The sequence below is a fragment of the Aotus nancymaae genome, unplaced genomic scaffold (genome assembly GCF_030222135.1).
Source record: "Aotus nancymaae isolate 86718 unplaced genomic scaffold, 86718_ANA_hifiasm-v0.15.2.pri h1tg000014l, whole genome shotgun sequence".
In the NCBI taxonomy this organism is placed as follows: domain Eukaryota; kingdom Metazoa; phylum Chordata; class Mammalia; order Primates; family Aotidae; genus Aotus; species Aotus nancymaae.
In genome coordinates, this window is record NW_026988425.1 from 82,684,284 (window position 1) to 82,698,954 (window position 14,671).

Below are 14,671 nucleotides of genomic sequence, written 5' to 3' on the forward strand. Positions count from 1 at the left end.
GATGTTTGCTTTTGGCATAGATGCTTAAACTTATCAGTAGAAGACTTTAAAGAGTTCTATGGTAGGAGTACCAAGAAAGGGAGTCTCAACAACTGTGAGCTATCTTATGGGGTAATCTCACTGGGACCTTTCCTTGGGGACTCCAGATTCAATATTATGAAGTTATTTCTCTACAGTCAAATTTCTGCAAAAGACTCTTTCAACCTTCATACTGGGAGGGTGTGATCCTACCTACACGCATTCTTTGAACTGTGTCAAGAGTATGAGAATGGCAGGTCTTTACTTTTGCATGCAAACTTTTGATTTTTTTTTTTTTTTTTTTTTTAAGACAGAGTTTCGCTTTGTTGCCCAGGCTGGAGTACAGTGGCATGATCTTGGCTCACTGCAATCTCTACCTCCCAGGTTCAAGCAATTCTCATGCCTCAGCCTCTGGAGTCACTGGGATTACAGGTGCCCATCACCACAACTGGCTAATTTTTGTATTTTTAGTAGAGACAGGGTATCACCACGTTGGCCAGGCTGGTCTTGAACTCCTGACCTCAGGTGATCCACCCACCTCGGCCTCCCAAAGTGCTGGGACTACAGATGTGAGCCACCATGCTGGGCCTTTTACTGTATATTAACCTTTGCCAAATTTCTTTTTCAATATAGGGCCCAAGTCTTAATAAAGTTTTGTCTCCTCAAAATAAAATTCCACTATTTTATCCAGGTAAAAAATCCTCTAGCCCAGAGCAGATCTCAGTTTTGTGGGCCCTGAAGCATATGGAATTTGGGGGCTTTGAGAGAATGAATGCAAAAATAACTTTTGCGAATTAAAAAAAAAAAACATAGACCTGCCAGGCATGGTGGCTCATGCCTGTAATCCCAGCACTTTGGGAGGCCAAGACAAGCAGATTGATTGAGCTCAGGATTTGAAGACCAGCCTGGGCAACATAGTGAAACCCCAGCTCTACTAAAAATAGAAAAACTAGCTGGGTGTGGTGGTGCATGCCTGTAGTCCCCGCTACTTGGGAAGCTGCAGTGGGAGGATCACCTGAGCCCTGGAGGTTGAGGCTGCAGTGAGCCGTGATCAAACCACTGCACTACAGACTGGGTGACAGAGTGAGACCCTGTTTTAAAAAAAGAAAAGACCATTTAACACATATCTCAGGCCCCTCCTAGGTTCTTGGAAGGGGCTCATGGAAGTGGAGCAGCCTGAAACTATAGCATACTTTACTTCATGGCAAATCTATATTGACCCCCAATAGTCCGTGAAGTTGGGGAGAGAAAATTGCTTAATAATGTAAAGGAGGGATTTGGTGGTCTAAATCACAAACAAAATTTGAATCGAAAAGACCCTTAACTTCTCTCTCAGAGTCACCTAGTAGTATCAATTTCTAAGCTTTTTATGGGGTTTTGTGCTATAAGATCAATTGTTGGGTTTTCTCATTCCTGGCCTAGTTTTCAGCTTTTTTGGGTTTGTCAAATCAGTTTTCATTCATCCATCAGCTTTTTGGTGTCCAGAAAAGTTGTTGCTGTTGTATCCTTTGCCGTTCTTGTTGTTCTCTGAGTTTATGCCATTTTAAAAAATGTCTTTCCTGTCATTTTATTAAGAGTTTCAGAAAAGAGCAGAGGGCAGTGTGTATACTCAAACTGCCCTTCTTAACGCAAAGATTGATGGTGCCAAATCATACTTCAAAATTGCCTCCCAAATGGTGCAGCACTTTATACTTCTGGCAGCACAGCATGAAATAGCCACTTACTCTTATCAGTACTGCATCTTCTTTTTTTGAGACGGAGTTTCGCTCTTGTTACCCAGGCTGGAGTGCAATGGCGCGATCTCAGCTCACCGCAACCTCCACCTCCTGGGTTCAGGCAATTCTCCTGCCTCAGCCTCCTGAGTAGCTGGGATTATAGGCAAGCGCCACCGTGCCCAGCTAATTTTTTGTATTTTTAGTAGAGACGGGGTTTCACCATGTTGACCAGGATGGTCTTGATCTCTTGATCTCGTGATCCACCCACCTCGGCCTCCCAAAGTGCTGGGATTACAGGCGTGAGCCGCCGCGCCCGGCACTCAATCTTCTTAAAATTTACCAATCAGGTTAAACTATCTCATTATTTTAATTTGCATTTCCCTGGTTCCTAGTGAGGTTCAGCGTTATCTTATGTGTTTATTGGCCTTTTGTTTTTCCTCTCCTATGAGTAACCTGTTCGTGTAATTTACCCTCTTTGTTTGTTTGTTTTTGAGATGGAGTCTCGCTCTGTCACCCAGGCTGGAGTGCAGTGGCACAATCTCAGCTCACTGCAACCTCTGATTCCTGGGTTCAAGCAATTCTCCTGTGTTAGCCTCCCGAGTAGCTGGGACTACAGGCAGGCACTGCCACATCCAGCTAATTCACCCGGCTAATTTTTGTATTTTTAGTAGAGACAGGGTTTCACCATGTTGGTCCGGCTGGTCTTGAACTCCTGACCTGGTGATCCACCTCCCTCAGCCTCCCAAAGTGCTGGGATTACAGGCATGAGCCACTGTGCCTGGCTCAATTTACCCATTTTTTACAGTACGTAGTGAAGGAGATTAGAACATGGTACCCCCAAATGTGCCACTTTTTGGTATACTGATTATTTTGAACTGAAGGTAACTGACAAAATGCAGGTACCCCCTTGCTACCCAAAAGCAGGGCATAACATTTCCCATAAGAGAGGTACCCTTCTCCACCATACCATACAGAGAAGATTCTTCTCACTGGAGATGAAGAGTTATGTCAAAATAAATCTGCATAAACAAACCGAAAATAATCCTCATCTTCCATTAGTGTCTCCCATATATTTTCTATTCAATTTTCTACAATTTACCACCCTTAGCCAAAACTATGTTTTTCTTTGTCTTGTCACACCTCTACAATTTATCATCCTTTGTTAAAATGGTATAAAAGTGCTCAGGCCAATTTGCTTCTACAGGTCTTCATGAAGTCCTGTGTTATACATAAAAATATTAACATTAAATAAAATTTGTATGCTTGTGCTTTTCTCCTGTTAATCTGTCTTTTGTCAGTTTAATTCTCAGGCCCAGCCACAGAATTTAAGAGGGTAGAAGAAAGGTCTTTCCTGCCTTACAGTAGTTTATCTTTTTCTTACTGATTTGTAGGCATTCTTTGTATTTGCTAAATTATTTTAGGTTATACAAATTATGAGTATTTTTTCTAATATTCCTCTTTGTATTTCATCTAAATTCTAAGACATTTAAAATTTTGGTGTGATTTTGCTTTTTGTGTCTATATAAGGCAGACCTTCCCCATCCTAGGGGGCTAAATATGATTTTCCTTTAATACATGTGTGGTTCTGATTTTCACATTTAGGTCTTTAACTCATTCGAAATTTACTTTTATAATGGCAGGGGCCATTTTTCCTGTATCAACAGTTGTAACATTTATTTAATAGTCTTTTACCCATTGATTTGAATTGTCATATTTATTAATTGCTAAAGGCTTATATGAGTATTTTTCTGTTTCTGGGTTCTCTATCCTTTCTCACAAATTTAATATCTTATTGACCATGTGCTTCTCAAAACTACACTTTGGACAGGAAATATCCTTGCAAGAAAATAAACAGAAACTTGCTAATGTTATAAAACTATCAATTACAGATTAAAATAAAATGATAACTTGAATATTTATTACACAAATGCTTACTTACACTTATCTGAAAATAATTATAATAGGACAATTGGTGCATGTCACATTCATACTACTATCCATATAGGAACAAATACATTTAGTCAACTATATCAGGATAATACACAAGGTTTTTGTTTGTTTAGGCTTCTGAGTTGAAAGAAAACATCCAGTAAGGAAAACGAATTTCCAGTGAATAAGTATTAACAATGTAAATAATAAAAATTACTTCTAAATGTTTTACATTTTGACAACTTTGAATTATACTTACATACTAATATTTCCAAAAATCGTTAAGTTACAAGGGTCACTGTCAGGGTGAAAATATATTTTGAAAAGCTTTTTAAAGATATGTTATCATGTTTAACATCATTTGATTTATTCTTGGCACATGTGGCATCTTGGAAAGTAAAAATACACTTTGCCAATTTTCTGCTATTGTGCAGATATAAGAGAAAGAGAAGTGTAGGGCAGACAGACCTGTGTTCAGCTTTGTCCAAAATTGTGTTGTTTGAAGCTGGTTGATTACCTTTCGGTGCTGGGACTAAGACTAAATTAAATAATGCATATTTTAAATGTACAGCATGGGCACTCAATAAATGATATCCTTTACCCAATTTATTCACATTGAAGTAATAGCAAAATATCACAGTCCTATGTTGTGGTACAATTTAAAAAACTGAAAAAATTGGGAAATTAAAAATAATATCAATGTGTTTTGAAAAAATTGTACTTTTTATAAGTAAATCCTTTAGCAGGTTTAAATAGTTCCTAATAAAACTTAGTGCCTACTATACCCTGATTTTTTTTAAAAAAAGCCAAAAATATGATAAAAATGGTCAATGGTTAAGGACTTTTGGTTTTCCTTTGTGCTACTGATATAAAAATAATGGCTTTATTTAAGGCTTAGTAAGTGATTGTTTGTAGTTGCCCTGAACCAAATCATTATTCTCAATGTTGCACTCCGTTGAAACAAACCTACTGCCTTGAATGACCATCACAGAGAAATGCCCATGATATTCTATTAATATAATTGAACCAGTCATGCCCTCCTTTTTGATCGAAGTAAAGGTTCATTTGGTGGCATGTGGCAGTTCAGCTTGTCTCACATTAAGAATGGCTCATATATACAATCACAAATGAATTTTTCTCATGCTAAATATGTGGTGTTTGGAATATATCTGACTCCTGAAAATTAAATTTATATTTTCACAAGGAATAGACCATTCTAGACTAGCAATGCTTATATCCCTATTCTTAGATTGTTTTGTTTCCTACCCTGACTATCTAACAAGTTCGTCCTTCCAAACTTGACTCAAAAACCCCTCCTCCAGGAAACTTTCCCTAACCAAGGTTCACACCCCTCCATTTATGTCCCTTACACTCATGTATAATGTATATTAACTTGCATATATTATTATTTATATTTTGTGTGCTTTCAATTTTTAGCTATAATGTTGTCTTTGACTTTTTAAGCCTCCACAGTGTTTAGTGCTGTGCTACTCATGTATAGATGTGACTGTATGTATGCACGTGGGGTTGTGTTTGTGTATGTGTATGTTTATGTGTGTATATGTTGAATGAATAAAAAAACTAAAGAATCTGGGCATCTGTAGGGTAGAAAAGTTTCATAATTTTTCAGAAACCAAAATTGCTGGAACTTCCTAACATTAAAAAATCTGATTTCTAAAGCGATTTCAGTTTGGTTTTAGATATGTCAGTAATAAAAAGGCAGTGGGAAAAATGGTTTAAAACCCTTCATGAAATATTCTAAAAGGCCTTTTAACAAATTATTATTAGGAGCACCAAACCAAACATTTTACTAAATAGTGGTATAACCTTTTCTAGGACTTTATGAACATAGACTTCTCTATTCAAGACAAAGAATACTGAACAGGAATAGGTGTTGTGAATCAGGATACAAAAGGCAATTCACTCTAAGTCAATAGCTAATGCACATTTGCAGTTAATTAAAAAATCCCTCTGTAGTACATATGCATGTTAAGTAAAAGAATAGTTGTAGATCTTCATAGTTGTTTTAATACTGTAAAACGTAACATAATACTGAAGTATCTATTTAACAGGAAAATTTTGTTTATAATAGCTGTTAATATTAAAATAGGATACAATAATAAAAAATTATTCTCAATGTGTATATTTTCAAATATGCCTGACAGTGTCCTTTTGAGAAATCTGACAATTTGTAGTTAGATTACAGACATTTGCATTTCACTTTCATAATTGAAAATATTACTTACATAACAAACAACAATATATAGTAGCTTTTTACTGAAGCACTCTGCAATTTATATTTAAAGCTTTGCAATAAAGCAAAATTCACTGTACTTTTCATAAGTTATATTACATAACATGTCATGTATGTTATAATTACACACAGAATAAATAAATAAAAGAAGCATAAAAAAATTCAGGACCATAACAATGGAATATTTTAGCTGTCATTCTCAATGTTACTTTATATGTTTGCATTAAGTTCTAATGTATTGCAAACCCAGAACCTTTATCTTTAAATAATATACTAAAAATATCAAGTTTAAAGTATAAACATAATACTCTACATGCCTTTTTTCCTAGGTCATCTAGGAAATAAAACAAGACAAACAGAGGCAAGGATAGTTCTTTCTTTTGCCACAAAATCTCTCTTTGCTTCCCCATAAACCTTTATGTCATTTCTAGAGCATGTATTACATGATGACAGCTTTGGCAAGTATAAGCAGATTTAAATGGCTTCTTTCTTGGAAGAAAGAAAACAACTTAAACTAACAATTTTATTTTTGGCTTATTCATTCTCAATCTTTCTTTCTCTGATATATAATAGTGGTATAAAAGCATTTCATGAAATGCTCACTATTAATCATTTAAATAGCACAGAATGAATTAATGTATATAATTAATCAAAATATATTATCAGGATAGACACTAGGGTGAGGTCCTAGAATTTGTTACACGTAGAGCTAAACTTGCAAGAGATCGCATGGCAAAAGTAGAAACTTTGTGACATATCCCAGCTTTTGAAATATAGTTGGAAGCCAATCGAAAAAGCCTTTCAGCACCAAAGGTATTGAAGTGCCCAGGAAGCACCTTCTCTACCAGACCTCTGTCCACTAATTCTATTAGACGTTCACAGGTTCCGACATAGTCACTTATCCTGCTGTATGGGAGCCAGTCAATCAGTGATCCATCATACACAACGTCTCCACTGAAGAGAATCTTTCGGTCTTTGTCATGTAAGCAAATGCTGCCCCTGGAGTGACCTGGCATGTGCATAACAGTGAGCTGTCTGTCACCAAGGTTGATCACATCCCCTACAAATGGAAACAGAGTTTACAGATGAACATGTTGTATACTTGACTTAGCATTTAAAGAATAAAAGAGCATTATATGCTTCCAAAGAAATTGGAAAAGATGACACTTACTTTATTTCATAACTACTGTATTTCTTAATGATGATTTAAAAATAAGCTGCCTATATTTAATTCCTATTGTTTGCTAGACCAGTGTTTGCCAAACCGAGTAAGAGGAACAGTACTTCTAAAGGTTATTATGATACATAAACGAAAAGGAGGTAATTCTGTGGTTAAATAATTTGGGGAATTCTCACTTTAAAGAAAAGTAGCTTTCTTTTCAGAAAGACATCTTTGAACTTTTATTATATTAATGTATACTGTGGATATACATGAAGTAGATATCATTGTACAATTTCTCAAACTTATTTGATCATGAAACTTACTTTTCAGAACATTTGTGGTACCAGTATCCTGTTGACACAATTAATGAATGTTACTCTAGGGAATTTTATTGTATTTTGCCTCTTGTTTTATTACCTTGTCAGAATTAAGGCCTGAGGAATTGGTATAAATGATGATGCTCTAATGTTATTGCTGTGAGTAATAATCTCTTTCATTTCTGACCCAGGAACCTCAAGTCTTCTGTCAGAATACATTAAATTCTGGCAGGCTAACTTGCAAATAGGGTAAAATCTCACCAAAGAGGAAATGAAGATACATGGGTGCAAAATTGCTCTGTTTCATCGGAATTAAATTAGTATTAACTTGAAGTAAATCATGGTAAATTAAAGGATTCATACTGTAATCTCTAGTGTAAGCATATACACAGGAAAAAAATTTAAGAATATATAGCTAAAAAATTAATAAAGAAATCAAAACAAGCCGGGCTGGTGGCTCATGCCTATAATCCCAACACTTTGGGAGGCCGAGGCGAGAGGATCACCAGGTCAAGTGATCGAGACCATCCTGACCAACACGGTGAAACCCTGTCTCTACTAAAACTACAAAAACTAATAGGTGTGGTGGCATGCACCCGTAGTCTCAGCTACTCAGCAGGCTGAGGCAGGAGAATCACTTGAACCTGGGAGGTGGAGGTTGCAGTGAGCCAAGATCACAAGTCTCCATCTCGGGGGCGGGGAGGGGCGGGGCGGGGCGGGGCAGGGGAGGAATCAAAATGGTGTAATAATCAGGATTTGGTAAACTGGTAAACATAAAAAGGCAGAGATTGTCAGACTGGATTAAAAATCAAGATACATGCAGTCTACAAGAAAGAAATTATAAGGCTAAAGACACACATAGGTTGAAAAGCTTAACCATATTAACTATTACTGATAAGAGAACTAGGGGAACCGTATTAATGTAAGACAAAATTAATTTTTACATGAGGAATATTACTAAAGAAGTAATTTTATGAGAATATTATACATTAAATCAATACATAGAAAAGTAACAATTATAAATGTATATGCATCTAAAACGGACACCAAAAATGCATGAAGCAAAAACTGACAGAAATAAATAATAAACAATTCAACAATTATACTTGGAGAGTTCAATATTCTTTTCTGTGTAATTCATAAAACAAGTAAATAGAAAATCAGTGAGGATATGGAAGACCTGAACAACTCTATCAACCAACTTGACCTGACAAAAATAAAACACTTTACTCCAAAATAGCAAAGTACACATTCTTTTCAATTGCAGTTGAAATATTCGACAGGCTATAAAGCAAGAATCAATAAATATAAAAGGAATAAAACCATACAAAGTATGTTCTCTGACCACAACATAATTAAATTAGAAATAAAAAAATGAACAGAAAATGTATAACGTGTAGGGTTTTTTTGGTTTGTTTTTTCTGAAACAGAGTTTCACTCTCTTGCCCAGGCTGGCATGCAGTGGGGCGATCTTGGCTTGCTGCAACCTCTGTCTTCCAGGTTCAAACAATTCTCACACCTCAGACTGGTGCATAGCTGGAATTATAGGCGTGTGCCACCACGTCTGGCTAATTTTTATATTTTTAATAGAGACAGGGTTTTGCCATGTTGGTCAGGCTGGTCACCATCTTGGCAAGTCTGGCCTCAAGCAATCCTCCCTCTCCAACCTCCCAAAGTGCTGGGATTACAGGTATGAGCCACTGTACCCAGCCTTATAATGTATTTTTAATAAACAAAAAATAACAAATTAGGAAGAACAAAAATAAATATGGGCAATATTCAAACATATGTAAAGCAAACAGCAAACTTCTACATAGTTTATGGATCAAAAAGAAATCAAAGGGAAATATAAAAATATTTTGAATGAATGAAAGCAAAATCAAAACATATCAAAATGTACAGAATACAGCTGAAGCAGTATTTAGAAGAAAATTTATTGTTTTAAATGCTTATTTTATAAAGGATTAAATGTTTAAAATCAATAATCAAACTTACTATCCTGAGAAGTTACAAAAAGAAGAAAAAATCAAACACAAAATTAGTATTAATGGAAATAAAGGACAGAGCAAAAATAAATGAATACAAATAGCAACAGAGAAAAACAGATGAAACCAACAGTTATTTATTTGAAAACTACAACAAAATTGATACACCTTTAGCCAGACAAATCAAGAAAAAAATTAGAGAAGATACAACTTGCAAAAATAGGAATGAAAGAAGAAACATGACTACAGACTCTAAGGAAATTAAAAGGAGAATAAGGGAATATTATGAACAATTTTAAGCCAACACATTTGACAACTTATTTGAAATGAACATATTCTTAAAAAGAGATAAATCATCAAAATTGATCCAAGAAGAAATGAAATCTAAATAAACCTATATCAAGCAAAGAAATTGATTAACAATTTAACGTCTCCCCACAAAGAAAAGTATGGGCTCAAAGAAGGCTTCATTGATCAATTCTGTCAATCATTTTTAAATGGGACAATTTCAACCCTATATAATTTCAACCCATATAAAGACTTTCAGAATATAGATGAGAAATCTAACTCAATTATTACCCTCATAAAAACCAAAGACAATATATTAAAATAAATAACAACAAAATCAAGCCTGGTATGGTGACTCACTCCTATAATTCCATCACTTTGGCAACATATGGGAGGATTGCTTGAGGCCAGGAGTTCAAGACCAGCCTGGGCAAAACAGTGAGACCTCTGTCTCTATAAAAATTAAAAATAAATAATAATTTTAAAAGCCAAGCAGGGTGTTTTGGGCCTGTAGTCCAGCTACTCAGGAAGCTGAGGTGGAAGGATTGCTTGAGCCCAGAAGTTTGAGGTTGCAGAGATCTATGATGGTGCCACTGCACTCTAACCTGAACAACAAAGACTCTTTCAAACAAAACAAAACAAAAAAGCCTATACACAAATATATCTAATGAATGCTGTCTTAAAATTCTTGACAAAATATTGACAAATCAAATCCAGCAACTTATAAATAGGAAAATGACCAAGAGGAGTTCACCCCAGAAATATTGTTTGGTTTAACTAGTGAAAATAAATTAATGTAATGTACTGTATTAATAAAGGAGAAAGCCATATGATTATCTCAATTGATACATAAAAAGCTCATGACAAAATCCAATTCTCATTCATGATAAAAACTTCCAGCCAACTAGGAATCATTGGGGAAGGTTCTGAACTTGATAAAGATCACTTATGAACACCTACAGGAAATACCTCTTTGAATAGAAAGTCTCCTAAGATAACGAGGCAAGAATGTCTGCTCTTACCATTTCTATTCAACATTATACTGAAGATCCTAGCCAGTGTAATAAGCCAAGAAAAAGAGAGTAAAGTCACACAGATTAGGAAAAAAAAAGTAAATCTCTATTTAGACATAATCTTATATACAGAAAGTCCTAAGTAAAGTAGGAAAAAGCTAGAGAAATAAAAAACAAGTTTAGCAATGTCACAGGATACAAGATGAACATAAAAAGATAAACTGTATTTCTATATGCTACAACTGACTATCAAAAATGAATTTTAAAACATTTGACTCAAAATAGCATCACAAAGAATAAAATACTTGGGAAAAAATTTAACAAAAGATGTTTTATAATATATGAACACTGTATAATGAAAACTACAAAAACACTGTCAAAATAAATTAAAGAAGATCTAAATAAAAAGAGAGAGAGGCTATGCTTACTGACTGTCTCAATATCACTAAGACTCAATATTGCTATGATGGTAATGTAACCCAATTTTTCCAACAGCTACAATGCCTAATAAAACTTTCTGCAATGATTGAAATGTTGATTCTCAATACTGTTCAATATGGTGTGACTAATGGCGCTTGAAATAAAGCTAGTACATTTAAGGAATTAAATTTTTAATTCTAACCAATCTTAATTATGTTTTTAAAGAGATGGAATCTCTGTCACTCAGGCTGAAGTGCATTGGATTGCTTATAGCTCACTATAACCCCTGAACTCCTGGGCTCAAGGTATCCTTCCAAGTAGCTGGGACTACAGGTATATAACAACAGCCTAGCTAACTTAAACACTTTTTTTAGTGACAGGATCTCACTTTGTTGCCTTACTAGTCCCATACTCCTGGCCTTAAATGATCCTCCAGACTCAGCCTCCTAAGGAGCTGAGACTACAGGTGAGCCACCACATCCAGCAATCTTAATTTAAATTTGATAACCATACATGGCTAGTGGCTACTGTAATGGCCAGTAAAAATTCAACATAATCTAAATCAAAATCTTGACCTTTTTTTGAAGCAACTGAAAATCTGACTCTAAATTTCACGTGGAAATGCAAATGACCTAGAATAGCCAATACAATTATGAAAAAGAGGAACATAGAGGATGTATACTATCTAATTTCAAGAGTTACAATAAAATACTCCTTCTCGGTCTTTTGGCTAAGATCAAGTGTACAATAAAGCTACAGTAATCAAGATATTGTGTTACTGGTTAAATAGACATAATTCATGGAAGAGAACAGAGAGTCTGAAAGTAGACACAGTATTGTCAATGGGTATCTGACAAAGGTCAACCAAGATAATTAAACGTGTAGAAAGATAGTCTTTTCAACAAATTGGACTGGGATACATTCTATATCCATTTGCAGACAAACAAATAAGGACTGAGAACCTCTCAACCTTTACTTCACAATATTCACAGAAATTAACTGAAAATAGGTCATAAACCTAAATATGGGAAATTCTAGAGAAAAATTAGGAGAACAATTTTATGATCTTGGGCTAGACATAGAGCTCTTAAATACGACACAACAATCATAAAGCATGAGACAAAAATTACTAACTGGACTTCATCCAAGTTATCAGCTTTCTTGCTTAAAAAGACACCATTAAGAAAATGAAAAGGTAGGCCACACAATGGGAGAACATATTTGCAAAATGTATATCTGATAAAATCTTGTATTAAGAATATATTTAGAGCTTGTACAACTCAATAATAAAATAGTTCAATTTTTAAAAGGAAGAAAATATTTTAAAATACCCTTTTATAAAAAGGATATCTGATTAGCAAATAAGTACCAAAAAGATGCTCAACATCATTAGTTTTTAGTGAATGCAAATTAAATCACAATGAAGTACCACTACACACTCACTAGAATGGCTAAATTGAAAAGGATTAACAAAACCAAGTGTTGAAAAAGATGTGAGATGGGCACAGTGGCTCATGCCTGTAATCCCAGCACTCTGGAAGGCTGAGGTGGGCAGATTGCTTGAGGTCAGGAGTTCAAGACCAGCCTGGCCAACAAGGTGAAACTCCATCTCTACTAAAAACAAAATTCACCAGGCATCGTGGTACATGCCTATAATCCCAGCTACTTAGGAGGCGGAGGCAGGAGAACTGCTTGCACCTAGGAGGCAGAGGTTGCAGTGAGATTGCACCATTGCATTCCAGCCTGGGTGAAGAGTGAGATGCTGTATCAAAAAAAAAAAAAAAAGAAAGAAAGAAAAAGAAAAAGGAAAAAGAAAAAGATGTGGTGTTGGGTGGAATGTTCTGTAAATATCTGTAATTCTGTAAAAGTCCATTTGTTCTAGAGTATAGAACAGATTGTTTCTTTGTTGACTTTCCATCTTGATGACCTGTCCAGTGCTATCAGTGGAGTATTAAAGTTCCCCACTATTACTGTGTTGCCATCTATCTCATTTCTTAGGTCTCATAGTAATTATTTTATAAATTTAGGAGCTCCAGTGTTAGGTGCATATATATTTAGAATTGTGATATTTTCCTATTGGACTAGTCCTTTTATCATTATATAATGTTGTCTTTGTCTTAACTGCTGTTGCTTTAGAATTTGTTTTGTCTGATATAAGCCTGCCCACTTTTGGTGTCTATTTGCATGGAAAATCTTTTTCTACCTTTTTACCTTAAGTTTATGTGAGTCTTTATGTGTTAGGTGAGTCTCCTGAAGACAGCAGAAACTTAGTTAGTGAATTCTTACCCACTCTGCCATTCTGTATCTTTTAAGTGGAGGATATAGGCCATTTACCTTCAATGTTAGTATTGAGATGTGAGGTACTATTCTATTCATAGAGCTATTTGTTACCTGAACAGCTTTTTTTTTTTTCATTGTGTTATTGTTATATAGGTCCTGTAAAATTTATGCTTTAAGGAAGATTCTATTTTGGTGTATTTCAAGGCTTTGTTTCATGATTTAGAACTCCTTTTATCAGTTCTTGTAGTGCTTGCTTGGTAGTAGCGAATTCTCTCAGCATTTGTTTGTCTGGAAAAGACTGTTATCTTTCTTTCATTTATGAAGTGTAGTTTCACTGGATACAAAATTATTGGCTGATGATTGTTTTGTTTAAGGAGACTAAAAATGGGACCCCAATCCTTCTAGCAGGTAGTTTTTGATGAGAAATCCACTGTTAATCTGATAGGTTTTCCTTTATGGGTTACCTGATGCTTTCGTCTCACAGCTCTTATGATTCTTCCTTCATCTTGACTTTAGATAACCTAATGATGATGTGCCTAGGTGATGATCTTTTTGTGATGAATTGCTCAGGTGTTCTTTGAGATTCTTGTATTTGGATGTCTAGATCTCTAGCAAGGCTGGGGAAGTTTTCCTTGATTATTCCCTCTAATAGGTTTTCCAAACTTCTAGATTTCTCTTCATCTTTGGGAACACCAATTATTCTTAGATTTGGACATTTAAATAGCCTCAGACTTCTTGGAGGCTTTGTTCATTTTTAAAATTCTTTTTACTTTGTCTTTGATGGATTGGGTTAATTCAAAAGCCAGGTCTTCAAGCTCTGAGGTTCTTTCTGCTGCTGGTTGATTCTATTGCTGAGACTTCCCAGTGCATTTTGAATTTCTCTAAATGTGTCCCTGATTTTCAGAAGTTGTGATTGTTTTTTATCTATGCTATCTATTTCACTGAAGAATTTGTGTTTCTTATCTTGTATCATGTTTTTGATTTCTTACATTCTATTCATCAGCACATGGAACATTCTCCAAGATAGACCACATGATAGGCCACAAAACAGGACTCAGTAAATTTATGAAAATTAAAATTATATCAAGTACTCTCTCAGACCACAATGGAATAAAATTGGAAATCAACTCCAAAAGAAACCCTCAAAACCATGCAAATGCATAGAAGTTAAATAACCTGCTCTTGAATGATTATTGGGTAAACAATGAAATCTAGGTGGAAATTTAAAAATTCTTTAAACTAAACACTAGTGACACACAACCTATTGAAATCTCTGGGATACAGTAAAAG

General features: G+C 35.0%; 1 protein-coding gene and 1 long non-coding RNA gene across 2 annotated transcripts in view; one reads left to right on the top strand and one right to left on the bottom strand.

Moving 5' to 3' along the window:
* LOC135274881 (uncharacterized) overlaps positions 1 to 6,637 on the top strand; it is a 45,443-nt gene extending 38,806 nt beyond the window's left edge. Inside the window, exon 3 of the long non-coding RNA XR_010342610.1 lies at positions 1 to 6,637. This is a non-coding gene — a long non-coding RNA (uncharacterized LOC135274881).
* The window catches only part of MBLAC2 (metallo-beta-lactamase domain containing 2), a 25,676-nt gene continuing 14,639 nt past the window's right edge, over positions 3,635 to 14,671 (bottom strand). Inside the window, exon 2 of the mRNA XM_012477596.2 lies at positions 3,635 to 6,976. Coding sequence (XP_012333019.1) covers positions 6,591 to 6,976 — 386 coding nt within the window. The 3' untranslated portion in view covers positions 3,635 to 6,590. The remainder of the gene's footprint in view (positions 6,977 to 14,671) is intronic.